The following is a 24,675-nucleotide window of genomic DNA, read 5'->3' on the forward strand; positions in this document are numbered from 1 at the left end:
TTCGCCGGCCTGACTAATGGCGCTGTCTTGGGCGGATAATGGCGCCGGTGTACACGTAAACAACTCCCCTCAACTCCCCCTTTCTGGATCAGATCAGTCCGCCAACACCTCTGAACAATTCGAGACAACTGTTTGGTGGGATATGGTGTCAGGAGTCGGATATTAATAAATGAAAATTGAGATGAGGAAGGAGTCAAACGTCAATCATGTAATGAGATGAGAATCGCATCAAAAAAAGTTGTGCGTTATAAGAGAAGAATAAAGTCAGGATGTTTTGAGAAAAACAATCGCATTTAGAGAAAAACTTGTCGAAAAAAAGTTGTAGTTTTGAAAAGTTTGTTGTTTTGAAGTTTGACCAATAAATGCTGGCGCATTACAAGATAAAATAAATAAATAAATAAATAAATAAATAAATAAATACATGAATAAATACATGAATAAATTAATAAATAAAATAAGAAAATAAATAAATAATTACATAAGAAAATAAATAAAGAATATATTTGATGACGTTTCAGAAAAAAATCCATCTGTTGCTGAATCTAACCCACCCTTAAATTGTAAATATTTCTAAATTGAAATTTTAGGGCTGCCCTATTTAGAAGATGACTAACATCGGTGCTGTTGGACACAACTCGAAGCCTTTTCGCTGCCTCCAAGTGGCCAAAGCAAATCAGTGCACGATGCAACTACTTGGTCAACGAGGGGATTCAGCACGTGAAGTCAAGTCTCTCAACTCTCCCACGAGCTGCACCACAGCAACCATCCAGAATCAAAAAAAAAAAAAAAAAAAAAGCTGTTGTTGCTGAGTCTGTAAGTAAAACAGCCACGGGGGCTTTTCTCGCCTTTTAACAGTCACAGTGGGTGGAAAGATCCACCCTTTAATGTACAGCCATTAAAAATGAATGGGGTACTTCATGCTGGGGGACAGCAGTGGACTGTGATCAATCCCCCCCCCATCTTACCTGTAATATGCGGTCCCCCTCTCGGATGCGACCGTCTTTGGCGGCGATGCTGTTGGGACAGATCTGCAAAAGGAGAGCAAAGTCGTATGTTCTGATTAAAAAAAAAAAAAGTAACAAGAATTGAATTACAATGTCACCAAAAAAAATGCTCTAAAACTGCCCCAAAAAAGTTTTCCATTAAGAAAGACTGAAGAAGGTGAACGTTAGAAATCAACAGTGTGGAATTAGCGAGACACTTTGATGATGGCTCTGAATCTCTCAGTTAATCCAAAAAAAAAAAAAAAAAAACTTTTAAGTGCAGCGCCTAAATTATTCACAAGCTGTGTGTTTGTTTCACTTTGTTGTTTTGGTGTCCAAAATGGACGAGAGGGCAACACCTCTCATAGACGGTGACATTCAGCCACTTCATCGAAATGCAGCACACTCGCTCGTCTTGAACCGAATCAACTCCCACCACCACTACCTCTCGCCAACAAACGCTGCCAGTAGCTGTCGAGAGGCAAATTTATATTCCGCTCGGCTTTCAACTTCAAACGAATCGGAGACAAAAGTTAAGAGAAATGGAGGCAAGAGGACTGCAACATGTGAAAGAGAGTCTGTGTGCTCATCTCGGCTAAAAGAAAAACCCTTGAAGGTAGTTACCTTGATGGTACTCATCATTGTCATAGTTAAACATTATTATTTAAAAAAAAAATATATATATATACAAGTCTTACCTTGATGGTACTCATCATTGTGATAGTTAAACATTATTATTTAAAAAAAAATGTATATATATACACAAGTCTCTCTTCATAAAATAACTCTGTATCCAAGTATTGATACCACGACTACTTTTGATACAAATTTCCTATAAATCCCAATATAGTAACTTAAATTAACATAAATTTATTATATTTTTCCAATTTGTTCAAAATATACTTATTTTGTATCAAACATACAATAATTTTTAAGAAAATAACAGTATCGTCGTGCATACCGATACCTTAAAAAAAAGGTCAGGTCTTGGCCCGATACCAAAACCTGGTATCGGTACTTTGACGAGTACTCACCTCGCTGACATAGATGGCAACGTCCTCTTCCTCGTCCGTCCTGTAGCACAGAGTCAGCCCCAGCTTTTCTTGGCTGCTGAGTCGGCACAATTCCACTTCCTGTGTCGAGGAGAGGGGAGGAAATGTTGCCGTGGGTGTCGTACAGATAAAAGAAATTGCGGTTCTTCGTCAATTCTTTCAGCTAACTGCGACTTTAATCGATCCTTCCGGCACTTTACAAAGGCCTACGTGTGAAAGGAATCGATACATAATCGTCATCAAACATAAAACAATTGAATAATAAAACGACAGTATTCTATTAAATTAATTTTGGGGATCAAAGTGGCATGAGTAAGTATCGGTACCAACAGCGAGTAGTCAAATATTTGCTTTAAAGAACCGTCGCACCGAAGATCAAACGAAACGGCAAGATTGATTTCTCAAGTTCAAGCAAAAAAAATTTCTGCCTAAACTTTGAACGTACTGGAAGGCAAAGTTGCCTCTGACTTTCAGGAGTCGGAAGGCGTTTGATCATGAGAGACGCTTCTCATGCGTGGGGAATTGAAATGTCACAGGAGATTTTTTTTTTCCCTCCAGTCGGCACCAAATATAGAGCATCAAACCATAAATAAGATCAAATTATGCTAATTCAGGCGGGGGTACATACGGAATACGCCGTACTAAATAATTCCTCGTTTCCCCCCGGTGAGGCATCAACAAACCATTGACTTCCACATCTGCATCAAGTCCTCATTGGAGTTCCCGCCGCTTCTGACATTTTTGCCCGCCCCCGTGCCTGCGACAATCAAATCTAAAATATAAAAACAAGACAACGCCCAGCAGGCTAGCCAAGAAAACCAAACCAGTCGTTTAACTTTCCAACAAAGTGCATCACTGAAAACGTCTTCTGCTTTTTTTTTTTGAAAATCCAAATTTGTTTTTTAAGTTCCCAGTAGGAGATGAGCCTACGGCACAGAGATCAGAGCCGACAGTAAATTAATGGCGGCGGTGGCGTAATGTACAGCGCAAAGTGTCGTCCCCGCCATCAAGGCGCGCTGTGGGCTGTCATCATAATGGCGCCTTTGATTAGCCGTAATTGAAAAAGCAGCCGCAAATGCACCCAGATTACGAGGCCAGCCTGTCAACAAGAACAAAGTTGGTCATTTTCCTGCCGCCACCGCCAGACTTCCTCCCTCTTGATGGTCAGGTCCCATTTTACCGCTACTCTCCAAATATATCCAACGTTAACGCGCGGGGGGCCTCAGTTCTCAACACATCAACGATAACAAAGCTAAAGAGCCATCAATTATTGCTGTGGTTTATCTCCTCCCAGTGATTAATTACTAACGGCAGCTCGTGATCACTCGGCAGTTTTAACGTGTGAATAAGTGAGAGCTTGCAGAGAGCTATTTATTTAACTGCGCGGTTTATTGTTGTGATTGTAGCAACGTAGCGCTATGCTAACATCCTCATTATGGTCTTTAACCGGGATTTGACACTCCATTTTGGATTCGGCCTTTTGGGGTCGCGTTCCTAATGAATCGGTGATCAATTCCCGGATTGAAAACAAAACGGCTTGTTTTTGAGTGAAACGAAAACTGCATCTAAGGCCACAGTGACAACTCAACGGCAAGTTTAACGTGTGAATAAGTGAGAGCTCACAGAGAGCTATTTATTTAACTGCGCGGTTTATTGTTGTGATTGTAGCAACGTAGCGCTATGCTAACATCCTCATTTTGGTCTTTAACGGGGATTTGACACTCCATTTTGGATTCGACCTTTTGGGGTCGCGTTCCTAATGAATCGGTGATCAATTCCCGGATTGAAAACCAAACGGCTTGTTTTTGAGTGAAACGAAAATGCAACGAAGGCTGCAGTAGCCCGTGTCCGTTTCTAAGAGGGACAAATGGGTGCATGATTGGAACCGAACAATTTCGGCTCGTCGCACTGATGGAAACATGGCCGGGCCGCAAAGGTGAATTGGATTTCAATGGTTCCTTGGTGAAGCGGCGGCGACACGCTCTCCTCAAGTGACGCCTCAGAGTAAAGTCATTTAAAGGAACGTCTTCCCGATGTCCACGGCGACGGACGATGGTTGACGCCGTGAGTTTTAACGGGCAACAGAGCCCGGCGAGTGTACTAATCGGATTTGTAAATGGCAACGAGGCGTACACAAAGCTTTTCATATTCTGTATTGTATGCCAGCAATGTGTCACGCTGATCCGAAATCTCTTTGCCGCGTCGCCGGGCTCAGTGGGTGGGAGCGTTCGGAGCTACTAATTCAAACGCAACGAATAAAGACGGAGGTGAGGCGGGCTGTCACCAGGCTTTGTGCGCTAACACGACGATGACTCGGGATACTAAATAAATATGTCAGCCTTGAGTGTTTATCACTATGGAAACGGGGGACTGCCAATGTGGAATAAACAGTTTTGACTGGAAAACACCTTGGAACATATTTCATTTGTACTGTAACCAAACAAATTGAAATCAATTATAAGCGTCATTATTTGAAATGTATAATTTTATAAAAAAATAAAATAAATTCATGATCTAAAATAAATAATTTGATAAATAATAAAGAAATCATTTTCATAAATACATTTAGGTCCAGAAAGTATAAACCCTTGCTTCTGTGATTTTTATTTTTCCAATATGACGATTATCGCAAAATCGTATCCGAATCGATTGACTGCAAATATCGTATTGTAATTGGAATCGTTACCTCATATTCCAACTCTTGCGTCCTGTCGGCGTCGACCGGAAGCGGCGAGAGGTAGTCGGTGCCTTCGTAGTAATCCTGCTCCATGGTGTGAAGGGAGTGACAGCTGTCAAACACAAAGAGGCGGAGCTAAATGACATCCCTTGGTTCATTCTCTTTCAAAGCACTTCAGCTGACAGGATTTTCCATCGCCTTTGTCTCGGCTGCAATCCGCCGAAGAAAGACGCCGTAGTGCTTGAGTGTGTACGATAAAAGTCAAGCCGCTCGCTAATGACTGCTCATTCCCTTCCGTCATTTGCCTGCTTCTCTTGATTGACAAGCGCCCGCCCCCCTCTTGCACACACTCATTGTGCAGCATGTCTATTATCACGCCAGGCAGCATCAGGACCACACAAGATAAGAAAAAATCTCAAGTGGACTACACGAATCGGAGCATTCCAAAAATAAACAACACGTCTTCTTACTGGAACTAGACTGGGATTTGTCGCAAAGCCGCCATGTTGAAAACGTAACGACCTCTGGCAGCAGTTGCGAGGAACGTAATCAGGCGTGACACAACATTTGTCATATCTAGCGTATTGAATTCCGCACTTGATCGTCGAGATGAAAGAGTGAGTTTAATGGGGCGCATTGATTACATTTGCACTCAGGGGCTGCCAGTTGCCCGCTTCAATGTGTTGCCCAGTTTTTATTTATTTATTTATTATATTTTTTTACGAGCCCATTTGCTTTAATCACCCAGTAAACCTACGATGAGTCGAAATGGGCCTTCTTGCTATAATTGCCAACAAGGTCCCGTAGGGGATTTTGTATTTGCGCGATACATTCAAGTGTCAATAATTCTTTGATTCGGAGCAACAGTAGCGCAACGACTGTGGGGCGAATAATTACTCGCGTCTGTGTAAGAAAAGGAAAATAAATAAATAAATAAATAAATAAAAAAACATAAAGAAAAGTTTTCTGTTGTTCCATCCTCAGGAGATGAAACCTACTTTTTAAAATATGCTAAACTTTTCTCCTTTGCTGCTTTGTGATGTGCAGAACACCAAATCAAAGTGACACCAAGGGAAATAACGACTCCTGTTTCTGTTGTTGTTTTTCAAAGAGAACTTCTTGTTGATACGCTTGATGCAAATATTCCTGTCATTAGTTTTCCTTGCTTCTCTGTGCTCCCAAGTATAGTTCTAAACGTTCTAACCTGTCGCTGAGCAAGAAAGGACAGACGTCAGGCACGGGAGGCGTCGTAGGCCGCAGCTTTGCCAGCGCCACGATGTGTTCGAAGGTGATGTCGGTCTGAGTGCACACATCCACCACATGGATTTCCTGAGGCGGGCCGTGGGGTCGGCCGCTGGGGGTCCGCCGGATGACTTGGACCACGACGGGGTCCTTGGCGGGGAGGAAGCTCTCCAACGTCTCCTCATGGCTGGACTTGGACAGCTCTTTACCATTGACCTGAAGAAAAACGGAAAATCATGAGACCATCCATCCATTTTCGGAACCACTTTAGGAAAAAAATAATCTTGCATCTTCTTCTGGAATGGGCTCACTAGACTTTAATGATGTGGTGGTAGCAGCAGAATGTTGAAGTCTAGTAACCTTGTCTGTCTACATGTGTTGCTGCACCGTTTGTGCTCAAATAACATTATTTATAGAAATCCAAGCACGGCAGGGCATGCAAAAACCCGTTAGAGACTACAAGCTATTCAAAGGCTCACACGCTCTTCAATCCATCTTCCTTAAATCCCTCCTATCTCCATGAAAGGAGCAGAATTTTCCGGCAGACTGAAGAATATTTGCGCTACAGCTGGCACGGGTAAAGAAAATCATCGCTTCATTTAGCCGCGGCAATTTCTCCGGAAGAGACGCCGGGTGGATGTGAAAGTGAAGATGATCATTTAGATAAAGGATGGAGAGGAATAATCACACTTTATGTATTTTAATTAGACCTGCTTGCACTGCTCTACTAAAGTTAGGATAAAAGTCCACATAAAATGGTCATATTACAGGCTCCAGCTCACAGCAGCAATTGAGCAGGGTAGAAAATGGATGGATCATCACCGCGCGTAAAAAGGGAGGAAAGTAGTTGTGACAAAACGCTTACTGCCCCAAAAAAAAAAAAACTGCAATGCAACGTTAATGGCTCAAAGAATTTTGTGTGATTCCTAAAAAGTGTTGATTTTGGAAATTAAGATTCCCCTTGATGCCAGTGATATACTCAACTGCCAAATATAGAGCACAAACTTAAAATAGAAATTCAACTCAAAAAAATATATCGCAAATGTCAAACTACCGTATTTTCGGGACTATAAGGCGCACCGGACTATAAGGCGCACTTTTTAATGAATGGCCCATTTTAAAACTTTGTCCTTATATCAGGCGCACCGGACTATAAGGCGCACCATTAATGCATCATGTCAGACTTTTAATCCAAATCCAATCATTCTCCATTTTATCTTTTTTATTTCAAGTTCAGATGCAACAAATTACTTTCTAATCACATAATAATGATCCATAGTCTTTTTGATTCATGATTCATAGTCTTCAGCGGGCCACTTATGATTGATTTCATGACACAATGCTTCGAGCCAGTTTAAATTTAGGAATTTGGTCCATATGTATAAGGCGCACTGGACTTATAGTCCGGAAAATAGGGTAATCAAAATGTCTGACAGCTAACATTAGCTATGAGCGGCTAACGCTCTATCCGCTAGCCTCTTAGCCTAGCTAACCTTGTAACATTATCAAAGATGGTGGATATTTTTAAATTCTTAAACCTTACATTATAATTTTCTCTTATGGAACTAAAAGAATAAATTGAAGAGGGGTTTGAGTATTTGATGAGCGCAGCGTTTTGAAAACAAGTTAACAAGACTTGTTTGGCAAGGAAAAAAAAAAAACTGCTCCTTGGCGAAATAATTACCTGTCTGTATCGTCACTAAGCCCCCCCCCCCACCCCCCCACTCTGACAAATCATATTCAACTCCCTCAGCTCCGGTGCTCCGGCCCTGACCTTTATTTGTAGTGATGCTGCATTAATCACCCGAGCAGCAGATAAACCGGGTCAGCCACTCCAGCAATGTGGAGCAACAACATTGCAGCATCTTTCATTAGCGCTACTTTTTAGCCACTCAGCATTTATTCACAATGCAATATATGCTACATTACAAGTAAAATGAGGCGCTTTCACAATTCAAGGCGTATGACAGTCACCTCGCAGACCTCCAGAAATATTATCCCGGCCCTCCCCTGGGAGAACCCGACTCCCGTGCCTCGGCTCTTCGCTAGCCCCGGCATCAGGTGCTGCTTTATTTCTTTTTTTTTTTTTTAAATCCTCTGTACCCTCGCGTGCCAGATGGAACAATAATCCCCAATCAACACATGAATAATAAGTGGCCTTAAGTACCGCACGAAGCAATCTGATGGTGAATGTCAGTCGAGTAAACGAACACACGAGCCCACACAGATTCTCTGTAGGCCAATATGAGCAATTTGAAAAAAAAAAAGATTTGTGTCTTGGAGGTTTTTGCTGCTGATGCAAGCCACGTAAGCTCATCCCCTACTTCTTCCATTCATAAGCTCATGCAGGCAATAAAGCAGCTGTTGCGTTGATCGAGTGCAGATGCTTAATGGCTTGAAGTCTTCCATATGCGGAGTCAACTTATCCAATCGGTCCGGAACCAAACAATTATTCACCGCAAGTCATTTGGCAACACGGGCGAGCCAGCAGAGGATCAGGCGTCTGAATGGAGCAGCGAGGCCAAGACGCATCTGCCGGCGAGAATATCCGACAGCTGTGGCCTGAAGCGGCTTTTCCGCTTAAGGCGGAACAACTGCAAGCGACGCCAAGGGGGAAATGCGGGAGAGTAACTCGAGCTCAGTAGAGGAAATCCCTTTTTCTGCAAACAAAGGCGCAAACAATTTGGCAAACATGACGTCGCCGTTTTCACCTTAGCGCCTGAATAGGAAAAGCCGCGCGGGACAAGGATGGATGGACTTGCCACGGATGTAACGGATTGTGTACCACTGTACACGAATAACTCCTCATCAGAGAGCGAGAACACAATACAGTGACAGAGGCAGTGAAATGTCTCTAGTTCATCTCTCGAGATGTCAACAGAAGCCGCGCCGGACGCCGCGCCGGACGCCGCCCGCCCCCCCCCCCTAGTTTGCTTGTCAAGATGCGCCGACACAGCCGTCAGCTGGCGAAGGATCGCTGATGGAAGAGATTGATGGACCCGTTCTGTGCGGCGGCTCGGGGGCAGAAGACTCAGCCACTTCATTAGCTTTTAATGCTTACGAATTAACTATTACTAAAAGGCTTTGAATACTAATTAATTGTTTTCAAAGTACAGGAGGGCGGAGACTCGGCCGCAATTGGAAGGAATGAAGCAAGGTCATCGTTAGTCACAACCAAACAAGACTGCGGTGGTTGATTTTAGCTAACCAGCGTGACCTTGATTTTGTCTTTTAGTTTCTTTACTCCAAATATATCCACATTACACTCAACACACCCGAAGCTTCCGTGTGCCGGCACCTGCTGCGTGAGTGGCGGCCTGCCGAGTGCTAAGTGAACGCAGGCAGATGGAGGAAGTCGAACATGTAGGTCACCCAGCCTCGGGAGTGCGGCGCTTACACGCCAGAAGGGGGAAATAAAAAGGCCAACATGACCCCGAAGTCTAAACGTTAGCCCTCACATGAAGACAGCTAAATGCTAACCGGCGAGTGAAATGCCAATACGCTAGAAACGGCTTCGTAACTCTTTATAAATCTTTCAAATGTAAACTTTCTATCTTTGAGATAAACAAGCTAACTATTGGTCCTAAAAATCAATTGACTGACTCCAGCAAGAAAACCAATGAATGGAAAATGCACCGGGCCTTTCTAAGACCGTTTCTTTCGTCTCATTCCGACACATTTCATCCCATAAATGTGTCTGGAAGGAAGCCAAAGTAACGACTGTGCCACCGAAGCCCGAGTGCTCGCTTGTCACGTAGCCGAACGAATGGCACGTCCCGACGAGCTTAGCATCCAAAGCCCTCTGAGATTGCAGATGTTTTTGTTTCGCCACACTTCATTTGTTTCCGTATTTGGTGGCCTTTCATTTGGGGAATGGCAGCATATAGATAAGAGCCAATGAGAGGCTGGAGATAAAGTTGCACAAAAGCAGGAGGAGGGAGATATTTATATGCGGTGTGTCCGGAAGCTCTCGGGGAAAGCTTTTGGAGTATTCATCTACCTCAGACGCGTCGTCCCACAGCCATTCGCATCTACTCGGAGAATAAACAAGACTAATACTTTCGGGAGCACATTGTAGCAAAAATAACCGTTCCCAATTTGCCTCGCTATCGTCTGGTTGTTTTTCCCAGTCGAGTCTGAGCGGCAACGGAGCAGAGAAGAGCGGGAAAGCAACGCTACACGCTCTCTCTCCCGCTCGCACGAGAAGTCAAAAGAATCAACCTGTTTTCCATTCCGTCCTTGAACATCAAACTCAAGTTGGATTCAGAAACACAAACAAGTGATTGGCGTGCAAAAAGTTTCGAGTGTAACCCCGCCTTTCAGTTGTGAAAACTTTTAGCTGAGCGTTTTAGCTTAGCGCTAATGAAAATGGATTGCTAGGCCCTTCCAAAATTGTATTTGTGAAAACATACAAGTCTGAATTTGGTTGCCGCTATTTCATTATTTCGTCCCCTCCCCTGCTTTGTTTCCTCGTCACACTCAAATATCTCATTTTGATAATAGGTGTCAGGATGAAGCACGGCCCTGCTCGCTCTTATGACTGCATAAATCACTCTCGCGCAGTCAGCGGAGAAACGCTCTAGCGACATGAAACCGAGAACGCCGGACGCTAGGGAAAGCTGACAAAGCTGCCGACATCTCAACACAAACCAATATATGAGCCCCACTTGAACCCCTCCAACCACATAAAACACACTCCCGCGGGGCAGCCAGGGTTATTTTCACATTTAAAAGCTCTGCGCTAGGTTGCTAGCGCCGTTTTTGCAACCAGCAGAAGATTTGATGAATTCTGCCAATTTTCTTCCCAGAGCACCAATCTTCAGGATGGAGTGTGCCGCACCTTCTACATGTATCACCTTTTTCCAGCCGGCCGCTTTTGTGGGTTGCTTTTACTATCCAATCGCTTGGCGCAAAGATGGCGGTTGTAAAAAAAAAAAAAAAAATAAACTTGAGCATTTATTTTTCGTGCTAAATCTGCAGAGGAGGATGGCGATGGTTATAGACAGATTGTAAACAACACTCACTTGTGCTGATCATCCCTTAGGCTAGCATTTATTTATTTCATTTAGTCGACCCCAAATGGAAGTGACATACGCAATCTTCATTTTCCCAAGAAGCCTTAATGTAATGCCTTCCCCAAAACGATTCAAAAATATTCTCTGGCGTGTTAGGTCAGAGTACAGCAAGATGGGGAGTGGAAGAAATTGACATGCAAAGATATTCATGAGCATCCACCGATCTTCTGCTTCATCCTGGTCACAAACGGCTTATTGCTCAATGAAGGGGAATGGGTGGATTGGGAAATCTTATGGCGGCTTTCAACTGGTGGGGGAGTGCCAAGTTAATAAGCTTGCTCAAGGTTAATGGTACATGAGGGGTATATTTGTTGGGGAGATTTCGAGATGCTCATTTAATCTTTGCACTTTTAACTATAAAAATCTCACATGGTGTTTTAGTGTGGAATGGAGGACAAAATCAAATTAGGGCAAAAGTTTTTAATTACTGCTGATTGGCGAAGGGGCACCGGGTGCAGATGAGCATATCGGTATTGTGAGGACTAATGGTGCCGGATCGCCACTTAAAATACTGAGAGCAAGGCGATGAAATGCAAAATTTTCTTGTTAATCACGGCGTTTAAAAAAAAAAAAAAAAAAAAATTCCCACGGGGTTCCGAAGGCGAGTCGACACAGGTGGCAGATGGCAAATGAGTCGTGCCACAGACATCCGGGGATAGTCCCCGTGTGGTGGTCCGGGGTATGATCCCCTTTTATTGCTCTATGCTGAAGATGGCAGATGAGGCAATTAAAAGTGGATAAGCACTATTTACACACTTCCAGACGCAATGGTGAGCACAACAAAGACAACTCCTCCCTTGTCTTTCCCCCGCCAACGGGCTGTGAGGGAAGGGAGTGGCGGCTGGCTAACTAGCGAGGCTAACCATTAATTTCATCCAAAACAGTCTTATTTTCCTACTTTTGGATTATAGCAAGTCACGCTAATTGGGATTTGAGATGCAAAAAACAAGATTTCATCTCGTCGACCTCATGCTTTAAAAGTCAAGTCATCATAATCGTAGGATTGTTGACTATCATCACCTATTTGGGAAAATCATCTGAGCATTTGGAATGCAGTTATGGAAAATGTAATTTTCTACCCAAATTGATGCCAGACTCTGCCCACATTTATTGACAAAGAAAAAAAAAAATCTAAACTATAATTCAGCACTTCCCATCTGTCCACTATAACCATTTGGAATTTGGTACTGCCCCTAGGAGTAGTTTTTTTATAGTACGTCTGGTGGAAATTGCCAAATTTGAAAATTACAAATTCAAATCAGCCTAACATCCTGTTTGTTTCCCCGTAACCGTAATTTGGTCAGATTTTTGTCATTAGCCAAAATATGGTGACTCTAAAAACCAAATTAATTTACACATTACGGCTCGGCAGCCCGCTGCAAATATGATGACCATCGGGACAATGGCGGGATAATGATTTGGATGTTTCGAAGCTTATTATGATTTTCATCTGCCACTTTTGCAGACTAATAATCAAAACACAATTATTTCCTTCACAAAATTGCGACGATGAAAATAAATATAAGACTGTTCCGTCAACAAGGCCGAGCAGAACCCGTCCAAAGTTAAACTTGCTTGCACCAAGTAAATAGAAATTCTTAGAATAGATCAAACCCCCTGATCGCAAATATTGACAAACATCAATCTTTGTCACGCTCGTGTCCAACAAAAACGACTTTACAATGTCTCAGTAAGAATGATGGGGGGGGGGGGAAGAAGAGCTACAAAGTGGTTTTAAAGATCCGAACTTTGGTGGCATTCACAAGAGGACATTGATGAAGCTGCTGTCCCTGATCTTTTCCTCGTAACAAGCCGTGGCACAATGCGCGATTAAAACCAAGGACATTATCTTCCGAGTGGGATCGCCGGTGTAATCAATCTGCCTCCAGGCACCCTGATGGGTCTCTCGTGAGGAAAAAAAAAAAAAAAAAAAAAATCTCTTGTGAGAGGAGAAGAGGTTGCCAGAGTGGTTGTAGTCGTTTCTCTCTTTCCAGTCTTACCGAACCTTCCTCGGGTCGCGCAGTCAATAAACAAAAAGCAAGCGAGAGGAAATTGTTGGCAATTCTTTGCTTCGTGCTGTGTCCTGATTACACAGTTGGAAGAGAGACATGATGAGTAGAATGAGAATGAGAGGAAGAGCCACTTTATTAAATAAATAGCAAGCCGTGATTGCATCACACCAGAGATGCTTTTGATTGTGGAACTCAAGTCAACAAGCTTTTGGAGTTGATTGATTGATGGAAGGTCTTCGAGATCCTTAAGGGTATTTTAGTAGGAAAGTTGAGTTTTTTGTCATCCACATGTCCGATCATCATAGATCAGCAATCTCCTTCTTGTTTGAAATCAAAGCCGGTCGACGAGCAAGTGACAACTGTCAAGACAGACAAGAAAAGGATTTTATTGGCCAGCGCTGGCGTAAAATCCAACTGGCGTGACAACAGTGCGCCTTCTGATGATAAACACGATCCGCCACGCCAGTATGCTCAGAATTTAATGAAACACCTGTCGGGATACGTTTTCACCACCTGAAGCTTTGTGCGGCAAATGAGCTGTTTTTTTTTTGGACCACCTGCTGCATGCTAGTAATGTGTGCAAAAAAAAAAAAAAAACCTGAAACGACGAGTTTTTTTTTTATTACGATTGCCCGGAGCAGGACTTGGTATCTGCCAAGTGTGTTGAGCCTAATTGCAAGAAAGTTCTGGCTTTGAATACCAATCAAAGTTTTTCGAAGACCACGCTGAAAGCAAACCAAGACAGTAGAAGAATAGGAAGGATTTTGGAGAGGCCTGATTGTCTTCCGAATTTCAACGGCCATGTTTGAGCATAATTCAAATGATTAAATTAATCATAATAATAATACATTATCATAAATAAATAAAAATAATAAAAATAAATATAAATAACACTAATTCAATAATTCAATGGACAATCTATAATCTTCTGATGAGGTTAGCAAAAAGCAGATTAAAATAAATCAGTGGAGATTCCAATAGAGCTTTTCATATTTTCTCCCACTCATTCTATTTCTTCCATTGCGGCACAAACTCATTCATTCATTAGCATCAGTATCGTAGCAACGGGGACTCGTGGGGACTCGCGAGGAACCCCAGTATAATTCCCCTGTGCCACTCCTGTGATTGACAGGTGAGCCAGACCAGTCTTCTGTCCTAAATCCCGAAATAAACATCAGAAGATGCTCGGAAGTTCCCCTTGAGTGATTCCGCTCAAAATGTTGCAGAACATATGGAGCTGATGGATGCGATCCACAGCGGCACTATTTTCAGATTCCGACAAGTGTGTCGGCAGTTCTCGTCTTGGCAGAAAGACAAGTCGTGTTTGCATCTGATGGGGAACATGCTAACGTATGCGTGCGTGCTAGCGGCAAGCGTCTTCACGCTGGGATCCAGAAGGTAAACTCGCATCAAATTATTAGTGCGGCGGCACGACGGGGGAATATCGTCCTCCACTCCACCATTCGAGGTAGATTTATGACAGTGCGATTGCTCCTGCGCATAATTAGTATTGTTGGACCGGGCTTTCTCCAGACTGCTGCAAGGCCAAGATTAAAATGTAATCAGCTGTTCAACCGTATCACTGCCACGTTTTTAGATCCCGTGAGAGCGTATACGGACTCCAGACGCCCGCAACTGGACCGGACGGTCTTTCTTAGCCGTCCTCAAGGACATCGGTTGGACGGGGTAAATAGAATCTCTTGGCAGAGAGGAATGACAGCTGTTCTGGCGCCGCGGCACGGAGCGCAAGGTATGAGGGGTAATGAAGCCAAGGAAAAACTAGAAGACCAGGCGAAGACGGGGGCCTGAGGGATTTAAAGCCGTGTTCAAACAAATAACGCTTCTGGGGGGAAAAAAAAAAAAAGTCTGGCAAATTGGCATACTCATGGGAACGACGTGACAACCTGACCAGATTCTGAACAAACTGCTAAAATCACTTCATTAGCGATGAACTATTGTAGCGTGCTAACGTTTCAGGATGAGTAAGACCATTTTTTAAACTATCATTCATGCTGGAAAGTTTGCCGACTATGTGAAGAGCAAGTCAGCCGTGTCGGACATCGGTTTGTTTCACTTCGACGGATCGCGGCTGAAGGTGATGGGAGTGACTGAGCAAAAGATGTTTTTCCACTAACAAAGTAGAATTGAGTCTGGAATATTTGGGTCTCTACAAGATTGTAGGAAGAAAAGCCGAGATGAAGACTCCATTTATAATCACCTTCCAAAACGTTACTCGCTGTCCTAATAGTTTGGCTAAGTGTTGCAAGCCGTTTTATCTCGTAAGCTTTAATTGCGGCGCACCTCCCGTCAAGAGTAAAAACGATTAATCACTCTGAAGTAGAGCAACTGTCCGCACTCCACTATCAATCCTCGCCGCAAACACGAGCTCTGAAACCAGAATCCGCCGCCTGACAAAGGTTGACATACCGGCTAACGGCGAGGTAGGTCGAAAAATGGAAGTTGTGTTTTTGTTGCGTGTCCACGTTTGGCAGGAGATAGCGTTGGTTCAGGCGGCCCGCTTGGCAGGGATGACCGCTCCACGTGGAGCCAATGTAACACTAGAATGAGACCAAATGGCTCTCGCCATTGGAAAGCAAAGAGGGCAGACTGCTGAGGGCATCTGCTCAGGGTTTCTAATTTGATGAGCTCAATTGCTTGGCAACGCCGCGTATGCTCCACTGTGCTTCTCTGATAAACATTTGCGCAAGTTGGAAACAGGCGCTAAACAGAAACAATTAACCAGACTAATAAAATATGAACCATATTGCAAGTGGAAATGAAGCCGTGTTAAAAAAAAAAAAACACAAACACGCGACGGTGTCATGACAAACGCTAATTGGTCCCAAACAGCAGAGGGGGGCAACCTGTTAAAGCTCGCTCACATCTGGTACTCTGACTTTCCACGCTCGCGGTTTTGCACATTTCATTCTCTGCCAAACGGCAACATTTAGCGAGGGAGCGTGACAGCTCAGTGGGCGGGGAAAAATGGGGGCAGTCCATATGGACACGGTATGATGAGTTTCAGGACGTAATTAAGCGTCTCTCCGCGGAGTTCTTCACCCGCTGATGAAGAGACACTTGCGGCATGATGGAATCCGGAGACACCTGGATGGGGGAGGGGCAGAGCTCATTTCTGACAAAGACTTGTCTTCCTGGACTTTCTTTCACAAGCATGATGTCTATAGATAGCAACAGGAGAGGACAATCTGTTCATGTAAAATGAAATCTAAATATAATATTTAAATTAATAATAATGAAGATTGCCTACTGGTAGGCTAATAGGACAAATATACTTCAGATGCTTTCTTTCGGTCGCTATCAGATTCTACACTATGACTTTGAATGTGTTTGGCTTTGTCAGTGAACGACGTGTGTGTGTGTGTGTGTGTGTGTGTGTGTGTGTGTGTGTGTGTGTGTCAGTGTGTGACTCCGCTTACCATGTGTTTTTTACTCACTATTTTTCAGTAAAATGATTGAAAATACACCGGCAGTTGTGTACGGCATATCCTTAACCACTTTTCGAAGAATTATAATACATTCCAACTAGCGCTTTTAAGCTAGTTCGAATTAGCTAACGATGTTTACGTCATTGTGTTAGCATTCAGTTTCAACACGCTGCCTATTAATATGACAGTAGATGAGCCACTCACTATCTCAGAACAGTAAGCTTATTTTTAAGACGGGCTTCAGTACAGACATGTCGAATAAATCAGGAAAAAAAAAGCTAAACCGCTTCCTGCCAAATTCATTTCTAGCTTGAGGAAGTGCTAGCATGATAGATTTTCTAGGGGTGTTTCCATGCTGTCTGCAAGTCTCCCCCAAGAGCGAGTAAATGTAGTAGAGTTATAAAAAAGGTGTTTTGGCACATTTGGACACACTCCCGGACAGCAAAGTGTCAAAGACGAGCAACCTGCTTGCTCCGTGTGGTGTCGGCGCCCTGATAGATCGCAGCTCTCGGGAGAAACTCCCAAACATATTCCACTATTGATTAATTCAGTTAAAAATACTCTGTGTGTAAAATCGGACATTGCCGCGATTGATCGTCTCGCTGCTGCATCCCCCCCGTGCGGCCTCCCTCAAGGAAAACGCGGTTCCCGCATTGAATTTGCTCGTGTTTAACGACGATTACGTTGAGCCGGTGTCAGCTCCGAGGTCAATAGCGGATCTTTTAGCGCAGCCAGTCATATCAAAGCCGCATAAATTAGAGGAAAGCTGTGTTTGCTGATGCAAACTGTACTCCGGCCGATATCTTGGAGGCTCAGAGTTGATGACGCGTCGGTGACATTAATGGACTAACACTCGGCACTCCCCTGACATTATCCCGTCTCGTCATTCTTGACGCTGTCTCCCAGTCACCGTTTTACCCGAGAGGACGTTGCGATCGATGGGAAAGGACGTCCGCTGAGATCTCACTGACGTGGTGTTTACTCCGTAAACAAAGATCTTCACTTGTCAGCTGCACAAGTTCATTAGCATCACTCGGATTTCTTCCCATGTTCAGCCAGTCGCAGCAATCGAGGCCGTTTAACCTTCTTGCAACATGTTTTTTTTTTTTTTAAAACCACACTATAAATGCAGGAAAAAATATATAAATTACTCTATATATCTAAGTGTGCATGTGCCTTTAAGAGGCGGGGCCTGGTGGGCTTTAGTGGAACATTGGTGAGAATGCGTGTGAGTGTCTAGATGTGAGCTGTGGACAACAGCAGCTCCTCATAAGTGTATGTCCTTGACTTGGGGTCGTATTAATCCTCTGGCTTACTCGGAGCTGCAGTTTTGGTTAGCAACAGAGTTCAAATGGGCACATTTATCAAACGAGGTAATTACAGTTATTTGTTTGTTTTTTTTCCTGAAGAGGTGAGGGCTAAATTTGTGTTGATGGCAACTAAGGAGCAACGCTGTGCTCCTCTTCTGATTTGGTTCAGTCTGCCAATATGACTCCGTGCGAGAAATCTGGCTGGCGTGGGAGGTGCTGGGTTCGACTCCGGTGCCACAGGGGTGAGAAATCAGTCGCCATTCCAACCTGGCAAAAAACCGCATTAGTCTCCTGCTGTGAATTTCGACGTAAAAATAGTTTGCTCGCATTCCCGCGTTATGTGTCACCTTGCTTTTGCTCGTCACCACGTTTACGGCAATCTATTCCGAGCGGCGACAAATTAATTAACACAGATGCCGATGCTATCGGACCGGAATGAAATTAGCCGGCGACGGAGCTCGCCTGCTTGACGATCTCGGGCGACAACGGCGAAAAGCCTTTGTGATGCTCTCATGGCAAATGCGGCTCATTAAAAGCGGAACCTTTGCAAGTGCAACAGCTGCGGCCTCCGCAAAAGACAGTTTCAAAACAGACGTCCCCATTCTTTTGTTTGCCAGATTTTTTCCTGACACACCTCACATCCCATCTAGAAGGTTCCTACCTCAAAAGTAGACGGACAAAGGTAAGGCATCGCGGCGGTTCCCCAGATAGACAATGACCACGTCAGTGTGTGAATACGTGTCAGTCGTCTCATCAAATACCTGGCAGGCTGAGCTTATCACTGAAGCTTCAGGGGAAGGTCGCTGACCTGCCGAGTGACACCAGGCACACACACACCCCTCCATGTCTCAGGGGCATAAAAGTAAGAGCGATGGAAGAGAAAGAGAGTCACGGAGGCATCGGCAGCGCCACCCGTGAACTCTTTATCTCTTTATCGAGCGTATATCACGCAAGCAGCACCTTGCCTGACACTGTCCTATTTCTCCAAATGTCAGCGCAGGTGTTGCAGCTGATATCTTAAAGCTATTTTTTGGGGGGGAAGGGGGGAGGGGGGGGGGGACGCAAAATGTATTGCAAGGTGGAGATAAGTCAGTCGACAACAAGCCCGGGTTCCAGCGGGGAAGACAAACATACTTAGTGGTGCTAATTTGAGGATGATAAATACAGCGTTAGTAAAAGTAAAAAGCGACTTTCCGGAAAAAAAAAACAACAACTCTCGAGGGAATGTTGTATTAACTCTTTGATGGCACACGTGAGAACAGAAGGTCCGTGCATTAATCACAGGTGACGCCACACTGATGTCACCCCCCCGATGAATTAACGAGATATTCGAAATGGAAGACGGGGTCGAGCGGGAAGCGGGGCTTTAGATGATAACCCCGGCGCTTCCATCATCCCTTATCGGAGTCTTCCAACAGGGAAGGCTAAAACAGTATGTCACGCCTTGTTTAGGGTGGGGGAGGGGGGGGGGGGATGCGCTCACAGGTAGCAGAGGGATTAAAAAAAAAAAAAAATTTTGGAATGAGCTAGTGTCAGTCCAACTTGATGTGTGGCTGGAAAGGTCAGCCGGGTTCTTATTGAGATAAGGAAAGGATGAAAGGGGGAAAAAGGTCAATTCATCATTAGCTCTCCTCTTCAATCCACTCGGCTCGAGATTTAGTGCACCCGCTGATAAAAACTCATTGACTTCATGTCTGCTCGTGTGCGTACAGACGTCTGACGTTAGCTGGGTATTTTCAATTCCACCAGACGATTAGACTATGAAATATCCAATTACACAGTCAGCGTGAGGCTGCGCTTTACGCAAGAGTAGTGCGGCGCTGGCATCTTCAGCCTGCTAAGTGGCGGAATAGCATTAGCCGGCAGGCTCAACGTGAGGAGGTAAATAATGCACCTTTGGATAATAACATCCCGAGCTTATTTACACGGCTTTAAAGGATCCGTATTCTCCACTCGTGAAATCTTCACGTTCTGTAGAGATTGCAGTTTTATTCTTGTCCAATCAGATTGCAGCGTCTGTGTGGCAATGTCATCGGAATTTGCCCATACAAGGCCTTTGTTAATGTACATTTAAAAAATAAAAATAAAAATAAATAAATGATCTTTATGTGTCTTAACATGTGAGGAAATTGACAATAAAGCAGACTTTGACTTTTGACTTTGAAATAAATAAATAAATAAATAAATGGTTGTCTCCCCGTGCGGCCTGGTACCAAAAAGTCTACGAACCGCTACCGGGCCGCGGACCAGTGGTTGAGGACCGCTGACTGGATTTCGGGTTTAAATGTGAACACTTGAGACTTGAGCTCGTCAAAGACAAAAATGGCCAACAGTAAGCTCAATTTTGTCGACTTAAAGACAATGGTTTGATTTTTACGTGCCGAGCTGCCAAAGCCATCTGAAGCCATCAGATTTATTTTTGTAGTCAACCCAATGTGACCTGAGGCTGTAAGCTAAAGTGCACAAAGACTAACAAAAATACATGTAGCAAATTATTTTATGTGTGTGACCATCTGTCGTGAGACTTCGAAAAACAATTGCAATGGACAGAAAGCGGCGCCGATAGCCCAGATTACATTCAGGGATACATTTTTTTTTCTTTTTCTCGATGGACTGCAGATCAATCAAGCGGTGCGTCTCTTTCGTTTCTAGTACGCTCGCTCTTCACTCGAGCAATCACTTTTAGTGCTTAAGAGACATCCTTCAAAAGACATAATGGGACACCAAAGACGGATGACAACATTTGGAGCTAACCGTGTGGAAGGTTGCGAGGGTGGAGCCAAAAGGGGGGCGGGGCTAAATTCTTGGCAGTGCACGATTCAATGGATTTAATGTCGGAACTTGCTTGCTTGTGCTTTAATTTCAGTTATTACTGTGAAAGTAGTCTTAATACATCAGGAGGAAAAAAAAATGCTAGTCCTTTATTTGGCTTTTTCGCTGCCTACCGAGTTGTTTCATCGTATCGCACAGCTTTGTAGTTCCAACTCAAACTACCATCTGGCACGATAGCGCTAAGGTAGCAGCAAAAAAAAAAAAAATCCTTTACAGCGTGATTAAAGGCTTTGTAAGCTTACATATGTCCATGCAAATTCTGCCATTCAAGTCCATTTTTAATGGCGTTGCTGAGGATGCAAGAAAATAAAAATCGTCACCGATAACCGAACCTTGAAGCGTTCATTCACCGTCGATACGAGCCACGAGCACCGGCAAAACCCATTCGTGCCTTCTGGTGCCGGTGATTGCTTCCCAACCTTTGACGGAATGCATATCCATTACACACATGGCCACCAGAGGTGACATATGAACAAGCAGCAGGTCCGCCGAGATCCCCTTGGACCTTCTCCGGTCCAAGAGTTTCACATCTGCTGCTACTTGAAAGAACACAATAATCTCTCGCTCACACACAGAGACACTCCTGAGGTTTTCTCCGACACATGCTGGATATGCTTGATTTCCTTCTGTCTAGATGGAGATCCGTGGCTTCACTTCATAAAAGGTTATTTCCATTGTTTTGAAATACAAATGAATTGGAAAGTTACTCCTGGAATGGATTCAACATTCCAGGGTTTTAATTGACTCTCCAGAATATCATGAAGTATTTTTTACGGGGTTTTTTTTTCTTAGCTCTTAGGCACATGAATATTTTTTTCCAATTCTTTGCAATTTTCACTATTACCAGGAGTTTTGTGTATTCCAACTGCGGTTTCATGCCTCATTCATATGCCTCATTCTCATGCACCAGCAAGTTATCAGGGACTGTTGTGCCTCATTGAACCGTGAAGCTTCCTCCCCATTTATTTCTCAAATGCAGCCAAGAAGTGCCCCCCGTTCACCTAATAAGACTTATAACAGTCGGCTCGGCGAGATGCAGAACCGGTAGCGAGCTCAGCCTTGGAAAATAAATGACTTGGCTCACATCTATTTAAGTTGTGACACCTTGAGAAGTGTACTTGAATACTTTTGAGGAAACAGATTTTGCTACAAAAGACATTTCGGACTATTAAATGCGGTGCAGAAAATCTCTCGAGTTTAAAGTGCTGTGTTATCAACATCTGCCATGCTGCTAATTAGAACCTAAAAAGACACACATCAGTGAGTTTCGCAAATTCAGAGAAGACGTGTGACACTCGCGGGATAAAGCTGAGCGAGAGTAGACAGCCAATCAAATGCAGATTTGAGCTAAAGTGTCAGAGAAAGGAAATCTGGCCGATTGTGCGGTCCAGAAGTCGATAATGTCGTTTAGTCGATGACAGGCTAGCAAAACGGCAGAATACCTTCATGGTAGGGCTACGCAAAGTTTTGCTGAAATCAATCGGCGCTTGGTGGACCCAACACAGTCCAACCGCGGCTTTACGAAAGATGCGTGTTTAAATCGATGCGGGAATGCTGATCCGATGCTGTAAATAAAAAATGTCCTCCTCGCAGGTGCACACGCTTCCATGCAGAACACCCACGGTTCTGAGAACAGCGAGGAGGCAATGGGAAGGAGCTAGCAAGTCATAAATCTCTCAGCGCTCATAGGGTCAGGCAAGAGGGAATGAGAAAGAGGAGGGGGTGTCAAAACTGGCTGGGGGGGGGGGGGGGGATGCCGATGGGGGGAACCAACCGCCGTGACCGACTTCTGCTCCCCGAATCGTGCGGCGGTTGGTCACGCTGTGACATCGGCAAAACCACATCTGCCTCATTTGCATTTACACATTGAAGGAACTCCGTCGGGGAAGACGGTGTGCCTCTCGAACCGAGTAGAAGAAAATAGATGGATGGTAGGAAGTGAGACAATTAAAAAAGTGAGAAGTGAGGAATTCGGTCATGATCTGAGAACTTGGGGCTGTTACAAGTGTCGATAGATCACTGGTGTCAAAGTCAAGGCCCGGGGGGCCAGATACGGCCCGCCACATCATTTTAGGTGGCCCGCAAAGACAAATTGTGCATGGAATTGTCAATTCCAAAATCCATCTGAAGCCAGACAAATAGAGCAACAAGATTTGTTAAGTGTTTGTAGTCAATGATATCCCAAGACATGATCTAGATGGGAGAGACTGGACCTGATCAAAAATCCAGACTCCATCTTGTCCAAGACCAAGACAAGACCGAAGAGAAATGCCTTTGATTCCGAGACTAGACAGATTCATATGGGGGAAGTCTTTCTACAAGATGTGAATTGTGCCTGTGGGAGTTCAACCAATCACAAGAACATTGGACCTGAACGTTGGTCACAGTTGTCTTTATAACCCCTGGACAAGAAACAACACTTTCACAAAGCATTTTCACAAAATTGGAAGCAGAGAATTGTCCCAGCCCTTGACCTGAGTGGAGTATCTTTTTCGCTTGCTCTCTTTCTCCTCACAATCTTTATCCCCCTGCGTCTTCCAGGCTTTAGCCCTGACCGTGGGCAATCAGAGAGAAGATGCTGATGTTGTGACTGCCGTGTGAAGCGGCTCAGCGTATCAGCGGGCCGACACACTCCACCGGGAGCTTCCTCTAACAGCAAACTGCCCGCTCGGCCTAACCCCCCCACCCCATGGAGCTAATCTCCGTCACCGGTCTACCACAAAAGGCTACTTGCTAGCACACTGTGCAGAAGATGCACTCCATTCCTAAGGAAGAGAGATGCTCCCCAATGCTCTGCTTTTTTTTATTGCTATATAATATAGAGAAATGTTCCGGAAAATGGGGAGTAATAGGGAGTTGGTTTCTTATTACATTTTTCTGGGAAGTTCTTGCGTCATTCCAGAGTTCCTTGCTTTGTACGCTGGGTAAGGGCAATCAGGTTTTCCCAAAATGGTCCCCACAAAGTTGGAAGCATAGAAATGTGTACTGGTCAAGCGAGGTATGATTGTGGAATGTCGAAATATTATTCTGATCAAAGTATTTGTGACTTCAACAGAGTTGCCAGACAAGCTAGCAGTTAGGCTAGCTTGTTTTAGCTCTTCTATTTTTCGACTGTGCGTGTGAGGTCTTTCACAATTTAAAAATAAAAACATTTGTCATTTGTCTCTAAATATTAATTATATGAAAAAATAACAATACTAATCAAAGTATTTGTGACTTTGATACAGCTGCCAGACAAGCTAGCAGCTAGGCTAGCTTGTTTTATCTCTTCTTTTTTTCAAATGTTTTTCGAATTCTTTCACAATTTAAATCCATCCGTCCATCACGAAGAATATCGAGAAGGAATTTCAGTCAGTTAACAAACCAATGTCTCAAATTCATATAGCGTAGTTAACAGACCATCAATGGATGCAACATTTCCTTTCTTCCAAATATACTAACAACAGTCGGGTGGCCACTTCCAAAGTACATAACAATAGCCATTGCTGTCTCCAGTTTGGCAACGTGTCAAGTTGTACAAACGCAGGCAGCGGTTGAGCCATCTTTTGTTTGCCGCCTCCGCATCCACTCACGAGGATGCTTTGCGCGGGATATTTTCCACGTCTAATTAATGCCTTGTATAAAACGGCTAATGAGAGCCGCGATCACAGCGGCGTGAAGGCAGGCGTTACGGAGAAAGAGAGCAAAGGCAAAGGAACGGGGTGCTTCACAGTTATTAGCCTGACACTTGAACACGGCGGTGGCGGAGGTGGCGGAGGTGAGTGCTCGGTTATGTATCAGACATAACCACACACTATTTTGCCGCTATTTTTGCTTTGGATATGAAAAAGCTGTCAGCAGCCATGCATAAAACCTAGCAAGTCCACTTTTGACCCATTGTCCTCAATGCACTATTAAAAGTGTGTCAAACAATTAACTCCATTGATTTATAAAGTAATTTCACATTAGACCACACCACCATTGAAGTTTGTTTGGAAGACACAAAGTGAATGAGCCAGTCATCCATAATAACTAAATTTCCCTTGTTAGCTTAGCACAAACTTGGT

At 44.0% G+C, this 24,675-nt stretch overlaps 1 protein-coding gene across 2 annotated transcripts in view; it reads right to left on the reverse strand.

Annotated features, from left to right (window-relative positions):
* The window catches only part of LOC147055249 (PDZ domain-containing RING finger protein 4), a 64,248-nt gene that overhangs the window by 3,202 nt on the left and 36,371 nt on the right, over window positions 1–24,675 (reverse strand). For both annotated transcript variants that reach the window (XM_085915016.1, XM_085915015.1), the window contains exons 2-5: window positions 5,917–6,170; window positions 4,722–4,824; window positions 2,018–2,116; window positions 966–1,028 (exon numbers count right to left, since the gene is read on the reverse strand). In XM_085915016.1, the coding sequence (XP_085771142.1) occupies window positions 966–1,028; window positions 2,018–2,116; window positions 4,722–4,824; window positions 5,917–6,170 (519 nt within the window). The remainder of the gene's footprint in view (window positions 1–965; window positions 1,029–2,017; window positions 2,117–4,721; window positions 4,825–5,916; window positions 6,171–24,675) is intronic.

This window comes from Syngnathus leptorhynchus, chromosome 6, assembly GCF_054491065.1.
Source record: "Syngnathus leptorhynchus isolate UIUO chromosome 6, UIUO_Slep, whole genome shotgun sequence".
NCBI classification, from domain to species: Eukaryota; Metazoa; Chordata; class Actinopteri; order Syngnathiformes; family Syngnathidae; genus Syngnathus; species Syngnathus leptorhynchus.